The sequence below is a fragment of the Giraffa tippelskirchi genome, chromosome 10 (genome assembly GCF_054371585.1).
Source record: "Giraffa tippelskirchi isolate mGirTip1 chromosome 10, T2T-mGirTip1v1.2.pri, whole genome shotgun sequence".
Lineage (NCBI taxonomy): Eukaryota > Metazoa > Chordata > Mammalia > Artiodactyla > Giraffidae > Giraffa > Giraffa tippelskirchi.
Window position 1 is genome coordinate 126925982 of NC_137284.1, and position 22319 is coordinate 126948300.

General features: G+C 39.4%; 1 protein-coding gene across 3 annotated transcripts in view; it reads left to right on the top strand.

Annotated features, from left to right (window-relative positions):
* The window catches only part of AMPH (amphiphysin), a 206216-nt gene that overhangs the window by 87576 nt on the left and 96321 nt on the right, over positions 1-22319 (top strand). For all 3 annotated transcript variants that reach the window (XM_081537434.1, XM_081537435.1, XM_081537431.1), the window contains exon 2: positions 9657-9741. In XM_081537434.1, coding sequence (XP_081393560.1) covers positions 9657-9741 — 85 coding nt within the window. The remainder of the gene's footprint in view (positions 1-9656; positions 9742-22319) is intronic.

Sequence of the window (22319 nt, forward strand, 5' to 3'; positions counted from 1 at the left end):
GTGAAAGTGTTAGTTGCTCAGTCGTGTCCAACTCTTTGCAACCCCATGTACTGTAGCCTCCCAGGCTCCTCTGTCCATGGGAATCTCTAGGCAAGAATACTGTAGTGGGTTGCCTTTCCTTTCTCCAGGGGATCTTCGCAACCCAGAAATCGAACCCAGGTCTCCTGCATTGTAGGCAGATTGTTTATTATCTGAGCTACCAGAGAAGCCCATATTGGGGTAGAGCCGATTAACAAACAATGTTGTGACAGTTTCAAGTGAAGAGGGAAAGGACCCAGCCATACATACACATGTATTCAATCTCCCCTAAACTCCCCTCCCATTCAGGTCACCATTGTTTAAATTCATTTTTAGATAGAATGTTTTTGGAACTGTGCTTGATGTATTTTAAATTTCCATAATAGTTAATAAGGGAATTATGTAGTTATTAAGATGACATTTTCACAAGAGGCATTTTCGCAAGAACATGTCCTTTCTCTCTTCTCTGGACTCTCTTTTTCATCTGAGTCCTACCCATCAGCTCCCTCTTGTCTTAGGCAGTTCACTGAAATCCTGAGTACGGTTTTGTGGACTTTGGATTCCCCTAAATCAACATGTGCCTTCATATTTGTACTGCACATCAGTGTTTTCAAATTGCCAATTCATCTTTCACAGGTACCTGAGGTCACAAACATGGCTTGAGGCGTCTATAGGAAGGAATCAGGAACAGGACTGTCCCCTAGTGAAGTGCCTGGGCATAGCAACCTCTCTGGCTGCCATGACCACGTGCCAGGTCCTCTGTAGATAGATTGCCACTGGTTTGGCCGACATGTTTTCTCTCAGGGTAAATGGAGGAATATCTCCCCGTTGCTCAGCAGCATGAGGATTAATTTGAATGATTTAATGAGGTTGGAGGATCACTGAAATATTGGCATTAAATAGTGCTCTGTCCTTGACGGGGGAGCCATGGGAGAAAGAAAATCTGGTCCCTCTTAGAGCTTCACGATGATTTGAAGGCTTTCGCAGACTTTTATGTCACTGCATCCTGGTGTAAATACTGTATTCCGGTTGGATACTAGAGGTATTGGGTTTCATAGAAAAGTCTTTCGAGATGACGTGACCCAACCCAGAGGGACAGAGGGGTGGCCCCGGTTTCCTAGAGAAGAAGAAGGAGTTAGATGCCAAAGCTCACAATACATTCATCTCTGCTACATCAATATTCCTCCCTCAAGTTTTCTTTTTCAACAAGATATATTTTAAGTCAGAGGACTAAGATGTCCTCATCTGTAAAGGATTGGGGAGGGTATCAGGGAGCAGAAATCAAACATGATACCTCACCAGGTAGACCCTGATGGAGAGCAGCTTTGCCTGGTGTTTACTGTATCTGCATTTGGGGGGCCCACCTTAGTTACTTCTATCTCCTTTCCAGGCTCCTGACCTTTCTTTCCTCTCATTCCAGCCAGTCAGTCAGTGTTAGCTGCTCAGTCGTGTCTGACTCTTTGTGACCCCACAGACTGTAGCCCGACAGGCTCCTCTGTCCCTGGAATTCTCCAGGCAAGAATGCTGGAGTGGGTTGCCATTCTCTTCTCCAGGGTATGTTCCTGACCCAGGGATTGAACCCGGGTCTGCTACATTGCAGGCAGATTTTTTACCATCTGAGCCACAAACTGCTTTCTAATTCCTAATTGCCCCTACCCCACTTATGATAAATCTGCTTATGTCTGAGACTTGTACTTTCTTTCTACCATATGTTATTCTCAAAACTGTTTAAGCCTGAAGGCCACCCAAGTGGGATGGAAGGCTGTGAACCTTTCCTCTCTCATCTCTTCTTATTTACTTCCCTAAAAGTCTTTCCCAGAATTAGCAAGAAGACTCATGCCAACCTCTTGAGAGGCTTTGATGATGTGATGGCTAATGTACTGTTGAAATCTGCCAGGGCAAGAAGTGGATGTCACAGCGGTACAGAAATACATCCTGCAGAGGACTAGGTGAAGGGCAAGGTGCAGGACGTTGACGGGCACCTAAATGGTACCAAAGCATGACTCATCTTGTTCCTCTCAAGTTAGGGCACATTAAAGCCACTTCTTTAGATTTTGCAACACATGCTGAAAGAGGTCAAGGGACTAGTACCCTGAAGTTTGGGAAACATGCCCATAGGACCCTTCAGAACAAGCAGCTACTCCGTGCTTGCAGGTACCTGGTGGTCACCCTCCAGTCCAAGGTTATGGATCTTTGCACATTATCAGAGTGAGCACTTGATAAATGGATAGTTGAGTATACAGACAAATGAATGAACGAATCACCTGGGCGAGGGCAGTGGTGGAAGACCAACTCTCTGGGTTCTATCCAAAAAAGGCCATGGTCATCCCATGTAGTTGATTCCCGGGTTCTGTGGATAATGTATACATAATCTGATATGCTCTTCTTTTTTCTTTATAAAGACAGAAAATGTGAAGAGAGAGGCACTTCTTTGTTTACAGAATTCTAATTAAATTGTAGGATTATTACTTTGACTTTCTGGTTTTAGGAAGCATGACTCACCCAGAGATGGAAGCTTGTCTGGTCTAAGCCCTAATCAAATGCATGAATCTCTCCAGGGCATCCTGGAGGCCAATCCTGCAGAATTCTTTTAACTGTCGCCTTCTTCCCACTATCAAGCAGTACATAAAAATGTGTCTCTGACACTCCCAATGGCTTTCATCTTGAATTACTTTGTGGTCTGCATTTCTGCATTCCCTCCTCTTACCAGTTTCCCACTTTAGATCACAGGACTGGTTTTCTTGTTTAGAGTCATAAATTTCTTGACCCTCTTAGATCTTTCCCCTAATTAAAAAGAGGGGTTTCCATGTGGAATGGAAGCTTGTGAATTTTTGCCTTTGATTTTGAATGTCAACTACTTTCTTTGAAAGCTGTGTATGCAGTATTCCATTCCTAATTTTAACAAATGGATAGAAGGCAAGTATTCCTATTATAATGGTCAGTATTTAATTTGCACTGGTCTCTGAAAATTTGAAATTTGGACAGAATTTTGGCTTTACAGTAAGAGGAAACTATCCAAATTAAAAAGATTTCTAAATTTTTAGGGACTTGACTTGGACTCTTTACACATGAACACTTGCTCTAGAAAAGCATGTGAGATTCACATCATTGGAGCAGCTATTGTAATCTAAGCTGAACAACTAACTGCTTTGGAGACACTGAAAGAAGATTTATTAGTTGAAATAGTCCAAGTTACCATAGTCTTGCTTCTTGCTTTTCCTTCCTGTTTATTTTTTTAAAAAAGATTTTGATGTGGACCATTATTGAATTTGTTACAGTATTGCTTCTGCTTTATGTTTTGTTTTTTTGGCCCAGAGGCATATGGGATTTTAGCTCTTTGACCAAGGACGGAACCCACACCACCTACATTGGAAGGCAAAGTCTTAACCACTGAACTGCCAGGGAAGTCCCTTTCCTATTTAATTTTTATTTGCCCGTGTCATAGTGTCTTTCGGGATCAGATCAGAACTTCTGAACTTAGGGCTGAGAGTGAGAAGCTAAGCACCCAGTCAACCCTATAGAAATATTTCAGAGTCTCACTGAAAGGAAAGGCAGTTTGAAAAAGCAACTTCAGCTTAGAATATTATTTTGCATTTGAAAACCTTTAGCAACAAAAGTAACAACAGAAATCCTATTGTGTCAAAATAGGAAAGCGTCAATGTAGATGAAATCATCTAAGACCTAAATCCTAAACCAAAATGCACCAGGCTTGGAATTTCTTCCTCTTGCCTATGGAGGAGGAAGATGTGTCATGTTGTCAAAATCTGAGTATCAGAGGCTTGAATATATAGTGGTAATCCTCTTGTAATATGAATGATGCCATACTGTTCAGGCTTAATTGGTATTTTCAGCATAACTAGTGGTGAAGTGAAGGAGAAAGGCCACCTAAATTATAAACACACTTTGAAATATTGTGATATTAAACAAGGTAAAAGAATTTTTTTTTGGTCATCTCAATTCTAGGTTTCATTGTCCTTGGTGCCTTAGATACTTTCTATGTAGCACATCAATCTACTACTGTGCCAAGGCTGCTGGAAAAAAATCATGAAACTGCTTGAACATGGGTACCACTCACCAGTGGTTTCTGCCTCACCTGAGCCTTCAGTTCCATCCAGAATTCTGCTGAGTGTTTCTGGTTCTTACCTTTTACAGTCCTGAATCTAAACCATTCCCATCTCTCTGGGAAGAGCATCTGATTGTCACCAGATGACCCACTCAGCCGCCACAATGGAAATGAGGTCATCCTCGATTCACCTCTATCCTTGCCCTTTGCGTCTCGTAAGCCGTGATGTTCTGTGTGTTTGCTTCGCGAGTATTAGTTTCATCTGTTTCTTAGCTCCAGCTATCATTTATTGCCTAAACTATTTAAATAGCTCCTTAACTGGCCTTACTTTTCCAGTCATTCTCTCTTCTAATCTGTCCTTAATACTGTCACCAAGGAGCACAAATTTAATCATGTAGCTGCCTCCAGGGAAGAGACCCTCTTTGTTGGCTTCCCATGGTCTATACAAGCAGATTGAAGTCTTTAGTGTTGCAGACGATGCCTTCCCATAACCTGCCCTCTGCCTAGCATGCTGGCCACATCTGCCCTAGTTCCCCTGTAGCACCGTACTCAAGCCTGTCAAATGACCACAGTCTGGGGAACGCAGCTCGCTCTTCCACAGTCCCTACCACAGGGTTTGGCAAGCAGTCTTCAGCAAGTCAATATCAGTCGGAGATAGAAACAAACAGACATTGTTCTCTGCCTTCTGTTCACTGAGATTTGTATTCTTCTCTAGGGAAAATGTCTAACATCATACATTGATTATGGATTCAAGAAATAGAAGATATTTGAAATATGACTTATTCCATTCGTCTTTTCGATGAATAAATTCCTTTTCTAGCACTTCTAACTCTGGGTTAAGCTCAAATAACTCTAGGACAGTGAGCTCATTACCTCCACCAACAAACTATTTAATTTCTAGGAACATATGATAGAAATTTCCAGTGAAAACATTTTCTTGATATAGCTTTTACTTGTCTGTGTTGGTTCTTTTTTTTTTAATAGCATTTATTTAATTAATTTATTTGACTGCGCCAGGTCTTCATTGCAGCATGTGGGATCTTTAGTTGCTGCATGCAAACTCTTAGTTGTGGCACATGGGACCTAGTTCCCTGACCAGGGATCGTACCTGGGCCCCCTGCATTAGGAGTGGGGAGTCTCAGGCACTGGACCACCAGGGAAGTCACCCTGTGCTGGTTCTTGATCTTGGTTTCTTATTGGGAAAAGTCCAATCCTTCTTCCTTATGTTGATTCTTCAGGTATCTGAAGACAGCTGTACTTTCTCCCCGGTAATATACTAATTAAAGAATCTGCCTGCAATGCAGGAGACAGGGGTTCGACCCCTGAGTTGGGAAGATCCCCTGGAGAAGGGAAAGGCTACCCTCTCCAGCATTCTTGCCTGGGGAATTCCATGGACAGAGGAGCCTGGCGGGTTACAGTCCATGGGGTCGCAAGGGTCGGGCATGACTAAGCGACTAACACGTAGTGTACTAATTGTGTCACATATGCCTCTTACCTTATAGTGTCAGCTCTCTGCCTTTCTGGGGGCCCTTTCAGCTGGCTCAAGGTGGTCTTTGTATCTTTGTGTATACAAACTAGTCCACCAGAGAGAGGCTTTCAAGACTGCTCTCCTCGTGTATCTCTCACGCTTATTAGTGCAGTCTGAGATTGTGTGAGATTGTTTGGTAACAGTATCACTTTGTCAGCTCATATTGACTGTCAGCTGAAATCGCTCCTTATTTCTACTTAAGGGCAGAAACCTTGTATTCTTAACATCCATCATGTTGTATTATAGTTGAAAGTTGAATACAAAAATCTGGAACTCAGACAATTATATTTTGACCTACATTTTATCCTTGTTACATTTCAGTTGTTAAAGTTCTTTTTGTGAATCCTTATTCTCAGCATGTAACATATCCAGTATCCTCCCCAGCTTTTTGCCAATGTAAGTTTAGGCCATTGATAAGTTCTTTAATCAGGTTAGATAATATCTCTAATAAGAGTAGGCAGTTACTGAGCATTAATTATTTGTAGGGCTTCCCTGGTGGCTCAGTAGAAAAGAACCTGCCTGCCAGTGCAGATGTAAGTTCGATCCCTGGGTTGGGAAGATCCCCTGGAAGAGGAAATGGAAACTCATTCTAGTATTCTTGCCAGGATAATCCCGTGGACAGAGGAACCTGGTGGCCTACAGTCCATGGGGTCACAAAAGAGTCACACACAACTCTGTGACTAAACAACAACAGCAACAATTATATGCTAGGCACCAAAGCTCTGCCTTTCCACGTGTATCCTTGGTAGTTTCATATAATACTGTGAAGTACTATTGATAACCCTCTCTTTACACACGAACCACTGAATCAGACATAGGTCCTAAGGACTGCCTTTGGAAATCTTTCTCCCACTTGAGAGTAATTCATTCATCAATTTCTTTTGAGGAGAGTCTTTCAGCCAGTTACTAACAATCTTTTCACTAGTACTAAGATCTAATACATAAATCTCTTACATACAGGCTATCCGTATGATAAACTTCTGATTATTTATCTTTCTGATTTTTTTCTGATTATTTTAGTAACATATGACCATTGAGGAAATAATGGCAAATATAGCAAATTACAAAGACAAATAATAATCACTCTGAATCTTACCATCCAAGAATAACAACTGTTAACTTTAAAATATTCCATATGTATGTTTGATCATGTTTTTTTATGCTTATCAGCTTATTCCCTAGTTACAATGTCCAGTTCTTTGAAAAATTTAGTGTTTTCTGCTCTGTCTCTCAAAGAAACTCTTAACTGAGAAGAGATTATTAGCTGATAGAGTGATTATTTGTCCTTTTAGTACTTATGTTACTGGATTCGTCCAGCTCTGTTTAAATAATAAATTTGCAATGAGGAATAATATATCTTTCATATTATTCATATATGGTATTGGTTTGTGATATGAAATTGAGTGAATTGAGTAATTGGTAATACATGTGAGTCTATATAAGTTTTTTAAAAAAAATTTGTTTATTAATGTGAAAGGAAGGAATATTAGCATATGTTATAAACAATTAGCTTTAGAATAAAATAATCATTTTTTACTTACATACTTAGAATAATTACTATTTACCTCCAAAGAAAATTTATTTCTTGGAAGAATCTGCAAGGACTCTGTGTTGTTGGGTAAATACTTCCATACTTGGGTTTATTTAAGACATTCTAAACTGGTCTAAGGAATTCTTCATTTGTACAAGATTATATCTTTGATTTTAGGAAACAAATTAGCATAAGCTGATATAAAACTTAGCCATTGTTGTTGTTTAGTCGCTAAGTCATGTCTGACTCTTTTGTAATCCGTTGAATGTAGCCCACCAGGCTCCTCTGTCCACAGGGTTCTCCGGGCAAGAAAACTGGAGTGGGTTGTCATTTCCCTCTCCAAAGAGTCTTCCTCACCCAGGGACCGAACTCATGTCAGTCATCCACCTTGTCATCCAACTCCTGTCGTCCACCTTGCATTGGCAGGTGGATTCTTTACCACTGAATGGGCTGGGAAGCCCTAAAACTTAGCTATAGAAAGTGCTTTGTTTGAATATATGTTTTAATGCCCAAATGTTTATGCTTCAGGAAAATATATTTGGTAATGCTATAGGGAATACGAATTCTGAGAAGGCAACATTTATGGAGCTTTTGTAAATTCTTAAAGAAGTCCGTGTTTTAGATACTAGATATCTTAAATAGTGATCTCCATGTGGCTCTCAGGATCCTTCTGCTGTGGCCCAAAGTAACTTTCTGCTATGTTTCTGAGAGCCATTTCTTCTGTTTCTTCTGATACCTAGTCCTATGCTCTAGGAAATTATGCCCAGTCCACCATAATTTTTCCAGAGGTCCTTCTTAGGCTGCTTCCTTGGCTGGAATGTACTCTGCCACATTCTTGCTGCTGGAGTTCCCAGCACATTTTAAAAGTTGTAGTTGATTACAGTGTTATGTTAGTTTCTGGTGTACAGCAAAGTGATTCATATATGTATATATGTATTTTCATATTCTTTTCCATTATGGTTTATTACAAGACACTGAATATAGTTCCCTGTACTATACAGTAGGACCTTGTTGTTTATCTATTTTATATATGGTAGTTTGTTTCTGCTGATGCATAATTCCTAATTCATTCCTCCTCCACCCCCTTTCCCCTTTCCCCTATGGTAACCATGTTTGTTTCTTATATCTATGAATCTGTTTCTGTTTGTGCTGTAAATAAGCACAAATAAAAATAAATCTGTAAATAAGTTTGTGCTGTATTTTAGATTATACATACAAGTGACATTATATGGTATTCTCTTTCTTTTATTTCACTTAGCATGATACTCTCTAGGTCCATCCATGTTGCTGCAAATGGCATTTTTTCACTCTTTTATTGCTGAGTAGTATTTCATTGGAGAAGGCAATGGCACCCCACTCCAGTACTCTTGCCTGGAAAATCCCATGGACGGAGGAGCCTGGTAGGCTGCAGTCCATGGGGTCGCTAAGAGTCGGACACGACTGAGCGACTTCACTTTCACTTTTCCCTTTCATGCACTGGAGAAGGAAATGGCAACCCACTCCAGTATTCTTGCCTGGAGAATCCCAGGGACGGCGGAGCCTGGTGGGCTGCCGTCTATAGGGTCGCACAGGGTCGGACATGACTGAAGTGACTTAGCAGCAGCAGCAGTATTTCATTATATGTATGTACCACATCTCCTTTATCCATTCATGTGTCGATGTATATTTAAGTTGTTACAATCTCTTGGCTATTGTAAATAGTGCTGCAATGAACATTGGGGTGCATGTATCTCTTTGAATTACAGTTTTTTCACGATATATGCCCAGGAGTGGAATTGCTGGATTCCAGCACATTTTGAATAATCTCCACAAGTGTTCCCTGAAGAGATATTGCTTCTAACATCTTGCAACCCCCTCATGTTGCTTATTACACATTGTCTTGATTTATTTGTAAACTTGCCTTGTCTACTTCATTAGATAATAAGTTTCTTAAGAGTAAGTCCTGGGGCCTTGTTTTATTCATTTATATATTTCTGGATGACTAGTGCTTCATATGGGCCTTATGCATCCCAGGGCCTCCTCTGAGCATTTTTTGAATTGAAGGGTCTATCAGGAGATGGTGGGGGAGAACTTACCATGTATCTGACTTCAGTAATCCTAAAACCATCCCTATGAAATAGGTTAATACTTTCCTCAAATAACTTTGGTTCATAGTTGAACAAAAAATTGAGCAACTATTATGCATCAAGCATTGTGCCAGATACTTTGGACAAAAAGACAAGGCCTAGTTTTTGTCTTTAAGACATGTACAACCTACTGGAGAAAAGATATGTGAATAAATAAATATTTCTGTATAGCATGACTCTTCCTCGAGGTCATTTAGCCTTTGAGTGGTGGAACTGTGCTTAAAATCCAAGTCTGTCCAATTCCAAAGGCACTGAGGCATGATGCTTCCAGAACAGAAAAACTAGCAGTGCTAAGAGAGTGATCTCCTCAGAAGAGCGAAACAATGCCTTCTTCCACAGATTGTTGAAAACATTAGTAAATAGAGCCATTTTGTTTTGTTCATGAACTAGGTCCTTCAGAAGCTTGGGAAAGCTGATGAGACAAAAGATGAACAGTTTGAAGAATATGTCCAGAACTTCAAACGGCAAGAGGCAAGTACATTTATCTAGTTTCTGGAGTGGGAAAGGGGTTGACTTTGTGTTTTAGTGCGTAAATGATATGCTTTGATGTTGAAGAAAGAACTCATTCATTGGGCTTGGCATTAACTTGAAGGAGACACTGGTTAATTCTGTAGACTTTTTCTGTGTAAGACAAAGAGGTAGTGGGCACTGCAGGAAGAAGATTTGTGTATTAGAATCTCAGGAGATGGAGACGTTGCTTTCCTGGAGCTCTTCAATACAGATTACTGATCTAAAGGAAAGGCGATCTTTTTAGGGATATATATTCCACTAAATATTATCAGTAGTTAAATATTTCGGGCAGAATTACTTCAGTTGCTGCACGCATCAAGATCACGAATTCTCAATAGAAATTACATCTCCTTAAGAGGGAGAAAACTGGTTCTTGTTGAATGAAAAATGTTGTACTCTTTTTATGAGAATACGTCACATAAATACTGATAGTGTATCTGTGGTATTAAGATTTTATGAAGGGGTTTGATTAGGAAAAAAATGCCTAAGACGTTTCCTCAAGGGTGGTGATACTGAAAAAAGATCGAAAAACACAATTTGTGATATTTGTTCCTCTCTTAGGGTGCTACGTGTTTAACAGTGGTAGTAGTAGTGCTCAGTTGCTCAGTCGTGTTCGGCTCTTTGCCACCCCATGGACCGTACCTTGCCAGGTTCCTCTGTTCATGGGATTTCCCAGGCAAGAATACTGGAGTGGCTTGCCATTTTCTTCTCCAGTGTTTAACAGACACATGAATAAATAAGGTATTTTAAAAATTATTTCTTTATATCACTAAGGCTTGATACGTGGCTAGCATATCACCTGTAGAGAGCATACATTAGAGTCAAGGAAAAGGAAGCAGGGGCCTCTCAGGTTAGAAAATTCAATTTAGAGGTGGGCTGGAAGAGCCAGCTTTGGAAAATGGGGTTTGGACATGAGGACAATGTAAGGACATGGGTTTACTTCTCTGCTTTTGTTGTAGCCACCCACGTCCGCAGATGAAATTGTGACTTCAGAGATAAGTATGCATGGCGTAAGTGATGACAACTTAGCAATGGAAAATCAGCACAGGTTTTATGTCACTCCTTTTGAAAGAGTCAATTCCTAAGCAGATTGATAAGAAGTTCAGGGTCCTCAAGGAGAAGAAAGGGGTCTGGGGCTCTCGAAGTGGAGATTGGGGGTCTGGAATTCTCAAGGAGGAGAAAAGGACGTTTTTTTCCTCTACATTCCTTAGTCTTAGTCAATTACACAACTCAGTTTAAACTTGGTACTAGGGATTATACAACAATGTATCTGGCTGGAGGACAGTTTCTCCTTCCTGAAAACCTTCTGATTAATCCTGATATCTTAGAATGTATATTATGGGAGTGGGTCTAGAGGATCTTTCTATTTTTAAATTCTAATCTTGTTATCCTAAAATGTAAATTGCTGGAGTAGGTCTGGTAAAATGTTCACAAACTTGAGACATTCTTTTGATTCATTGTAATAACTAATTAAAAGGTATATAACTCCATTGCTAACACTAGCAAGGGGGTACTCTTTCTGCCCCCTTCTGATGTCTATGTCAGAAGCTTTCTCTATCCCTTTTATACTTTAATAAAACTATTGCACAAAAGCTCTGGGTGATCAAGCCTTGTCACTGGCCCCAGATTGAATTCTTCTCTTCCGGAGGCCAAGAATCCCGGCATCTTTTCATGGGTCAGCAACAACCTTTCACCTTTGCTTCTGTTTTCAGATCCTTGACCCTGGAGGTTTCTTTTTTTCCATTTGTGTATTAGAGTTTTTGACTGCATTCTAACTGGAGACAGGCTGTTTCTTTTCCTAACCCACAGGGGATATAAAATCCAGCAGGTAGAACCAGGTAGACTAGTCTCCACCAAAGGACATTCCTGAGTGTCTCCAATTTCATTCTAATACTAAAGGTTGGACAGATAGGAACTCAATTTAATATGAATGACAGTGATCTCATTCTATCTGAAAATGTGGAAAGAGAGAGGGGAGTTGGAGAAGAAAGCAGTGATAGAGAGAAAACTAGTTCTTGTCCAAATCACTAAGTATTATAGAGAACTTTGGATTTATGAAGGTAGATGAGAGAATTCTTAGAGAAATGTTGGATGTTGGCCCATAGAAGAAGGTGCCCCCCAGTCTCCTCTGGGAGAACAGATTCTCCACCTTTCCTTATGTCCTCATTTGATGAATTCTCTTACACTTTTCATGCACTGAGATAGTGCTCATGCAGATTATTGACTTGGATGGCAGCAACTTCCCATAGATAAACTTGTCAATCAGTGCTGTTGTTACTTTGCAGAGAGGTCCCCAATGTCTGCTCGAAGGTATTGGATTTGGATAGAAGAAGTGACTCATGTTTATAGTTTTTCCTACTTGAGGATTACACTCTTTTCTTTGAAACTTGGTCTTCCTGTCTAGTGTGTCCCTGTGGAGCTAATTAGTTCTCTGCTGTTAGATTTTTTTTTTCTCTATCCCTTTTATTATAGTATGATATTTTAGCACCCCAGAAGGCTGAACTTGGGAAGCATGAAGTTCGGGAATGGATTCATGTAAGGCAGTACTTTGCATTTTCCAACTCTGGTGGATTTTTATTGCTCTTTTTGGACTTTTTTGACTGAACAAGGTGAGGACTGTTTTTTGTCTAAGTATTAGAGAAAAGTGCAGTTGGCTAAATCATCAACTTTTACCAGTTTAATACTGCTCTGCCATCTATTCCTGTCACTGTATACATTATCAAATATTGTGGAGCCAATAGTAAGTACACTGTCATTCTTTTTTTTTTTTGGCTGCACCAGGTCTTAGTTGAAGCATGTGAGATCTTGTTCCCTGACCAGGGATTGAACTTGGGTCCCCTGCATTGGGAGCTCAGAGTCTTAGCCACTGGGCCACGAGAGAAGTCCCTACACTGTCATTCTTGAAGAACAGCACCTAAGTTCTGGCAAGATCATTAGCAGATTTCAGGATATAGGGAAAACTTCAACATTTAGGGAAACTTGAACAAGCAATTCTACTTTATAATAATAAAACAAGCAGAATGGAAAAGTAGGAATAGTATTTCTCAGGGAGTCTCCTGACCCTATTTGGTTCCCTTTGGAAATACTCTAGCATCAAAACCATCTTGCATTTGTCGATGCTCATTTTGATATTTTTTGCTTTAATCAGAAAGAGTAAATTATAGTCATTGTCATGCCACGAGGAGGGAGGGAACCTTAACCTTGTTGGTAGATAGAGGGAGAAAAGGAAAAAAGGAGGGGGTGGGAGGAAGTTGAGGAGACAGGTTTATTAATCTTCTATCAAAATATATTAAAGTTTGGGCAGAATGGCTGAAGACTGAATTTATCAATACTCAGCAGCAGCAGCTAGAGGGAAAAATGTGTCCCTTTAATCCCTAGTACATATTGGTGACCACTTCCCATCTGCTGCATATGCTGAAAAAGACACAGTCCTTGTGTAGAAACGCTAACCAAGAATGAAGGATCTGTCAAGATTGTGGTGACCTCTGCAAAGCCTACTGTTTTTAGTATTAACGTGAATCATTATTCTAAAGGCAGAAGGCATTATCTTTAAAGATTTTTTTGCTGTGGATCATTTTTGAAGTTTTTATTGAATTTGTTTACAATATTGTTTCTGGTTTATGTTTGGGGTTTTTGGCCATGAGACAGGTGGGATTTTAACTCCCAGACCAGGGATTAAACCCATGCCCACTGTGTTGAAAAGCAAAGTCTTAACCACTGGGATGCCAGGGAAGTTCCCGAAGGCATTATCTTACAGCAGCATTCACTGAGGATGTTGGCCTAGGAAATCTAGATTTGTTTTTTTCTGTGTATATATATTTCAAATCCAAAAATATATTATGTATAGTATAAAATGAACTTTTTTTTTGGATTGGTGCATTATATTATAGTCATCTGACCATACTCAATTAGCATTACATCAACAGTAGACTACTAAAATGTTCTAGAAAGTATTCAATCATTTTGGGCTTGCTTTTAAATTCTCTTGAAGAAAATCATAAAAGTCCTTATAGTAATTCATATATTCCCTGCTCGTTCATGGTGGAAATAGGTCTGTGTCTGAGCTTGAGGCTTAGCTTTTATCTTATCCCAGCTCCCAATTCTCTTTTTAATGCCAGACTTATTTTCCTAAAAGTTATTTGATTTGTGTTAGCCCAAAAGCCTGGTTGAAGGGTCTGTGCATATGCTTTCATTGTCCACTGAGCTCCACGTTGTCATGGATTTTGTGGTCTAAATTTTATGAACAGCTCAGTTAGGACAGGGAGGAAGGGAGAGGAGGGTGCAGCAAATGGGAATCGAGTGAATCACTCCCACCCCCTGAGAACTCAGGGCTTTCCATGGACAAGTGGTAAGGAAAGCGAGGATTAGAAATACCCAGCAGGGAGAATGAGATGTGCCTTTAGCCTTTCCTTCCCAGAGGGTTTATTTTGTTTCCTTTCTTACCAGCACTGCTGACAAGTAGCAGAAATGACTGCTGTGAACGTTGGGTGCTTTCGTGTTGGTTCAGTGGAGTGCCTGCTAATGGCTGTGTTAAGGAATCCAGAGAAGGTCCCAAAGTAAAAGAAAGGTCTTCGGGTTCTGTCCTTCCTGTTTGTAAACTTGCCCACTAAGATACCATGCTTGTGGCCTATGTGCAGATTACAACAAAATAATAACCCTGGGGCTGGTGGGGACCAGATAACCAGCTTTGATAACATTTCAGTGAGTACAGATGTGGGAGCCCAAATGGAGGCACAATCTGAGATTAGACCTTCTCATACAGAGGGGAAGGGAATCTCACTTCTGCTCCCATCTCCATGGCTTTTCAGTCCCCACTGAAATTCTGTGTAGCTCTCCATACCCACCACCAGGTGACGGCCTATTTGGTGTAACACAGGTGAAGAAGGGGAGAGATACTGGGACGTCGAAATTTCTCCAGTTTGGAGGATCCACAGCCAGCGATTCTCATTATTAGGATAATCCATTGTCTGGAAGCTGGAGTCATGTCTTCATACTGATCTCTCCTCTGCCCAGGGGTCCTATGTGGCTGCTTTCATCTTTTTCTCTGCACAGAATCTAATGCTTTGCATGTAAGCTTTAAAACATTTGTCAAACTTGAAGCTGAATTAGTGGCATAAATGATCATTTGGAGCATGTTCCTAGAGCACGTTTTTATTTCTGAAATGGAAGAAGTGTTGAATAGTGTGTGAATATTTGTAAACAGTTTCATGACACTTTTTAGGACATATGTCCATAAATAATTAAAAATTACAGAATGGAAGTTTGAAAAAAAGAAAGTCAATATGAAATGTACTCCTACAGTGTGTTAATGTGTGGATAAACTTTTTATTTATGGCAAACCACATTAACATACTGAAAAATTCTGCGATTTTCTTGAGCAGATATCCTAGAACTATTTCTTTGTAACACAGGTAACCATGATATAAAAAGGAATAATTGCTTGTTCCTATGTCTGTTGGTGTTATTTAGGGCCTGGCCTATTAGCTTCCAAGCTGTTCTTCCACTTTCTTCACTGCAGATACTTTGTTATGATTTATTGAACTATCCTTGCCTGCCCTGCCATCTCCATATGTTCAAGTCTCACCTTTGCTTAAGGTCAGCTTATAAGATATTTCTTACCTAATGTCTGTCCAGTCTCCTCAGCCAGGCTCTCTCTTTCTCTGTGTCCTCCAGAGTACATTTTTTTTTTTTTTGAGCTTATCCAATAGCTCTTGTTCCATTTTTTTTTTTAATATGACAGTTATTTTAGGTGTGCATCTATATCCTCATTAGGTTATAAAATGTTTAAAGGAAAGCAACCTGTTGCAGTCATTAAAGAAATCTTCTATGTTCTCTAGCACCTGCTAGGTGCTTGGTTAGTATATCCCTCCTTGTCACACATATCTCTGTATTCACTCTTTGTCTTAGATCTTCCATGCCTCCTCCCTCCCTCATTCAGTATCAAAGCCTCCCTTCATTGTCATCTACTTTATCTCTTTGATCCTAATTTTTGGCATAGCCCTTGGAGAGTGTCTCACATTGCCTGGACTTGATTCTAACCTGAGTTATCAAGACTAGAGAAAGGCTCTGGTCCTCTCCCTGAATTTTGAAGCTGCCCTAGTTCCATGCTACTCCATAATTATCAGCTGGTATGTACAGTATTTTCCATCTTCTAAGAGCTTTATTTACTTTTAGTCACAATGTAGTAAGTGATTGTAATTATGCAGAATGTTATTCAGTCCTTGAATCCCAGTTACATTCTCCAATTTGTAGTTATTTTTTTCATGTATTATGTTTTAGAACAAGCTCACTCTTCTGTGTTTAGATAATATTTTGACCATAGGCATTAATATATTTCCAGGTGGCGCCAGTGATACAGAACCTGCCTGCCAATGCAGGAGATGTAAGGAACACAGGTTTGATCCCTATGTCAGGAAGATACCCTGGAGAAGGAAATGGCAACCCACTCCAGTATTCTTGCATGGAAAATCTCGTGGACGGAGGAGCCTGGTGGGCTACCATCCATGGGGTTGCAAAGAGTTGGACACAACTGAAGCGACTTAGCTTATCAATTCATTAATTGGTACCAGTTAATTTCTTCCAAGCAACTTCTGAGAGAATTGTTGAGTCTTGTTGCTTGCGTTTATACTTGGTTTCCATTAAAGTTTGCACTCAATAACTGCACAATATATTTTAAGAGAATTCATATATGTCTGTGTCTCTGGAAATAAAGTTTACTGCATTTTCTGGTTAACTCTAAGTTTCTGTGAGAATTCCATAATACTGAAAACCATCTTAGTGTGCAAATATTTTCCAAAATTTAAAATATTTCTTCTTAGTAACAACTTTTGAGGGAGTTTCTTGGTTATTTGATTGATCATAACCTGTGGGTACATGTTTAGAAAAATAATATATAACTATGTCAATATCTGGCCTGCCTGCTGTGGTGAGTTTAACAGTTCTAACTAGGCAGTCTATCTCTTTGAACACACAATAGAGTAACTCTGATCCAAAACATCGAGTAGAGATCTGTATAAACTCGTTAGTTGGCTTAAGGGAAATACATGGAAAATGGTACGTGTAATTGCTAGCTAGCTTTCTAATTTTACTTTGTTGAAAGGCAAAAGGTATTTGATTTGGTTTTTAGATCATAGGTGCTCTTGGGGATGCTGACAAGGATAGCTGGAAACTGGGCCATGAATCTTGGATAAAACTGTGGAAGCTGAGATGTCCTCTTTCATGTTGCTCTTCCTTCTGTGTACCACCCCCTACTGCCATCAGCCCAGAAATGTGATTTCAAAATGCACTCCAATATCCTGTCTATCTTGTATCTTTTGCATGAAGATTTGCAAAAGAAATTTTTAAAAATAAAGAAATCGGTTTATGAAATCAATGCTAGTTTCTTAATGAGAGCTCCTGTAACTACAAAGAGCTCAAAGCAAGGAAGCAAAAAATGTATGTTCCTGAGATCCTGCTGCTTTTACCTTTGAAAAACTCTCATCTTCCAACTGAACTGAAACCTGGACTTGTCAGAATAGAGCACTATTTCTTAGTAAACCAAGAGTGCCTGGAGTGTTGAGCAGCCTAATGTGGTCTTTGATCATAAATGGATTCAGACATTATTAGTCATCTGTTCATCGAGTGCTGATTATGACTCCATTAAATCTCATCTCCTTATAATCTAATTATCTCCTCAGCTTCAAAATGATCACAAAATGTACTCACATTACTTTTAAGATTGAGTTAACCTGTCCAAACTCTGAGAAATTGAGCCAGTTTTAATTTTGATGTGTTACTTAGCCTTTACAGGAGAAAAAATAATGTCAGTAAAGGACAAAAATAATAATGTAACTCTGGGAACTTCTATAGGTTCATGATCACAGGCGAACAGATAGGACTTACTGTTGTGAAATCACAGTTTTTGAAGTTATATCTCTTCAGATCCATGTTTTATACATCTGTTAGTGCTGTTAGCCTTCCACTTGGACTCCTTTTTAATCATCAACTCACCGTTTCTTAGTTAAAAAGGATATTTAATAAAAAATTTTCTGTCTTGTGGATGCTGCTTGCTTTTTTTTCTATTTTCAAAACAAAAGCTATGTCTAAATATAAATCAGTATTACATTTACCATATTTTAACAAGTCAATTCAAGAAAACATTGGTTGTTTAATAGGTATTACATACCTGTTGCCTTAAGATGTTTAGCTAGACCTGTCTAATGTTGCAAATAAAATGCACTGGATTTGGTTTTGCAAGTACACTCGGACACAGTGGTATATATTCCCTGAACAAAGGTGTCATGCACATGGTATTATAGTATGGGGCATGGTGCCCCTGAATTTATAGACACTGTTGCCATGAGTTTAGTTAATTCATTCTATGAATTGTATATACAGTCTGGTAAAATTAATGTCTCACATTTGTCTTCTTTCTTTCGGGCAAAAGTAACTGGGTCAAAAGTGAGCTAACAAAATTTTACCTCTATATTGGCTCCTGAGGTCCTAGGCATAAGTATATATAATATCTTTTTAGTGCTTTGGAATTTAACGTACCTAAAGAGTAAAAGACATGGCACTGATCTTCAAATGTTATTCATCATAGCTTAATGCAGTCCTGTTTTTAAGCCCGATGCCCAGAGACAGTTTGCCATAGTTGTAGGACTTTGAGACACTATTTTTGTGTGTCAGTCTGCGGTAGCTTTCCTTACCAGGAACCTGGCTCAACTTGTAGGAAATCTGTCTATAACACTTCTTTGTGCTTACCAAAGTGCAGTAGGAAACTTTGACGTGGTAGCCTTTACAGCTGGTCCTTTGACACTGCATAGATTAACTCTTGAAAGTTTAAGAACAGCTGAGTCTGGGAGCTGTCCGAGGTGCTGCAGAGAGACTTACGTGAGAACTGCCCAGCCTGTCTGAGTCTGGACACCATTCTCTGCCCTCCCCTCCCCTGAAGACGTATAAACAAATAATTAAGAAATTGGTGTTTCTGAGGACTGGCTTCATGTAAAACAACTTGGAAACACATTTAATTAGATATCGAATGTAATTTCTTTGTATTGGGTAACAGATATCTGAAACCTTCCATGGTGGTGTGCCTGCTGCATTCTTTCTCCAGCTATTTAATTAGATTTTATACTTCACAGTCTAATCCTTAGAGGCAGATTACCATGAGAGGTGCTCACAGGACTAGGGGAAGAAAGCAACAGCTTCAAGAGACCACTTAGCAAGAGAAAAAAGGGAATTTTTTTTTTTTTTTCAAATGAGGCAATGATTCTCAGACCTTTGTAAGCTTTTAAAACCATGAATACTTTTGCTTGCCTATTAATTCTTAGTGGCTTCATGATGAAGCCCAAAATGACCCTGGGTTGTTTTCCAGGACAGCCAGGAAACAGAAGACTGGGGAGACAGCTTTCTTCTCCCTAGCCCTGTGAGGGTGTGACACCCAAGGGAGAGAGTGGGTGGAAGTAGCTTTAATGAGGAGGGAGAAACAAGTCACTCCCTCAGGCTGTGTGGGAAGAAAGTGAGGCCTGGGGGACCTTCTGGGCTTGAGAGGCAGCTGCTCCTGACACTGATAAATGATTCACTTGAAAAAATGAAGAACCTCTGAGTAACGCCAAGGCCATGTTATTATACTATATGCCAGGTGGGTGGTGAATCCTTCTTGGATCTTTTCCAAATAGGAGTATTAGTAGGCAATGCAGACAACTTAATTATAATAAGATTCACTTGTCCATAAACCCTGAGGAGAGTGTGACCAAGAGTTAGAATAATACTTTTATCTTGTCCTGTTGATAACAATATTAAGAAATAGCAGGAAAAATTCTCAAGATTGTGGAATTTTGAACCTCTTTTCTGTACACATAAACATGCACAATACATAATTCAAGGATGAATTACTGAAATGGAAATTTTCAGAGGAATGTGGAATGAACTTGATATTCAGTGAAATCTTAGCAGTGCTATAAGAATTTATTTCTCATTTAAACCTTACTTGTGATTCAGATAGAATAATGACACATAAATTTTATTATGCAATAGGTTTTGTGCAAAAGAACTACTCTGTGACATACTGTAGGTGAAAAATTACTCTCCAGAGACTTTTACTTTTTCGACTCAGGCAGAACTTTATATGAAATTCAGTATGGTTATTACCAAATGCTTTATGAACCTTAATACTCATGGGGAAAATTAGGAATGTTAGTAATTGGAAAAGAATAAAGTTATTTAAATTAGCTTCCAGTTTATCTAGTTAAATTGAACTCATCTAGTTAAGCCATTATTATATAGTTTGAACTTTCTTCCACTCACAATATTTAACATTTCTCCTGGGATTCTTAATTTATTTAAAAAAAATTTTTATTGACCCCCTTGGGCTAGATGAATTCAGTATATAGGTTAGAACCTTAATATTTCATTGTCTTTCTAGTGCTCAAAGAAAAGGCAGAGACTTAATTGGGAACTTAATTTGACATGCTTTATTCCTTAAATAGTTGGGAAAAGAATGCCCTTCCACACTGTTCTTTTATTGTTTCCAGGTACTCTGAGCAGTTGTGGTAACTCAGAACCATCATTTACTCTGGTTGGCTTTGTATTACCTCCTGCAGGGAGAGCATCCTTCTGGGTGAGACATGAGGCCTGCCTTAGCTAAGTACTTCTTGCATTCTTCTAGGGAAGGAGCAGAACAGCAGTAGAGCAGAGCCCTAACGCAGATGTCTGAAGTCAGGAGACATCTGTGAAGTTCTGTTTAATCTCTATGCAGTTTTTCATTCTACATCATAACAGGGTGGCTTAGTGGTGGCAAAATAATGATTTCTCAATTAGCTTCCTTCAACCTCAATAAATGGATGTTCCACAGAGATGTTTTAGGTTTATTTTGTGGCTATAAGCGCCCTAGACAAACCATAAAATACCCCCAAAGTCTATACTTACTTATTTTGAAAAATATGGCTTTGGGGGAGTCATACTTTCTTAATTGCCTCTTTTAGGATGTAGGCTTTAGATCATCCTGGTTCTAGATCTGCCTGGGTAAATCACATGTCTGAGTTCACATATTATTTTCTCTAAATAATCTGCCATCTGTTGGAACAATGATTCTGAACCTGCTGTCCTCTCTCAGTACTACGCTACCTCTATCAATGACATGACTGACTCTCAAGCTCCATTTGCTAAACCATGCACTTTGTCCATCATCTTTTCAATTTGAGTTCCTTTTTGAAATGTTTCTATAAATACCTTTAATGCTTTTCTGCTCAGTAACTCCACTGGCTTTTTTTGTTGTTATTGTTAGGTTTCAACCTCCTCTGCCTTTCTGCATTTCTGTTCTTGATGGTGAACCATTGTATCAGGCTCTTTATGGTAGGTCATGCCATAGTGGCAATACCTTGTTGACTTTAAAGAGCAGGTTTGTTTCTCATTCATGAAAATGTACCTGGATGTGTTCTTCATCGTCCCTTCACTCTGAGATCCAGGCTGAAGAAGCAGCCCCAGTCTGGAACATTATGGGGCTCATACTAAAGGGGAAAAGATATGGTAAGAGTATGCGATGGCTCTTACACCTTCTGCTCAGAAGTAGCACATGGCACTTCCACTCACATTTCATTAACCAAGTCAAGTCCCACAACCAAGCTTGATGTTGATGGGGCAGGAACTATAATCCTCCCCAAGGAGATCTGGTAGAGAGGTGCAGTGTAGATGTGACAATAATAAAATCTCCCCAAACAATATCTTTTCAGTATGTTATATACTTAGAATCTTACACAGTACCTGTCACAAAATAGATAATCAACTGGAAAAGACTTCCTTCTTTTTTCCTCAAATTCTCTTGATGTTCATGTTGGGACCTTGGCTTGACTCTACCTGTTTCTTCTCTGGGTCCTTCTTATCTTCTACCTTTACCCAAGTGTTTATCATTAACATTCTCCTTCATTCTCCTTATCATTTGCCTACAGTTTTACACTATACTTTGATGTTTTGGAAAGCCACTATTGTTGTTGTTGTTCAGTCTCTCAGTCATGTCTGACTCTTTGTGACCCCATGGACTGCAGCACGCCAGGCTTCCCTGTCCATCACCAACTCCCGGAGCTTGCTCAAACTCATGTCCATTGAGGCGGTGATGCCATCCAACCATCTAGCTTGTGGCAGTTTGCTTTCACACGATATTTCTGAATGGCTCAGAAAGACAAAGGAAACCTAAAGTTTTCATATTCAGCCATACTGAGCCACAAGAAAGGGAGTCAGTTGTTTAGAACTCTGATTATTTCTGTGTTGCCATTCTGAATAGCACCATTTGTGTTGAAGTTTATATGTGCTAACAAATGACTTAACATTAAGCTTTCATCTGGTAATAACTGGATTTACAGAGTTGCAAAAATAGCTTGAGCTTAAGGCAGGTAAAGAAAATCTCACCAGAGTTTTACATAGATTTTAGAGAAATAATGTCACTATACCTGCATTATAACATTTAGGAAATTATTCTCTTCCAGACTTTATTTTGGAGTCCAGCATGGTCTTAAACACTTTTTTTCAGAGTTTATTTGTATTAAACACTATCTGTTTTTAAATGCA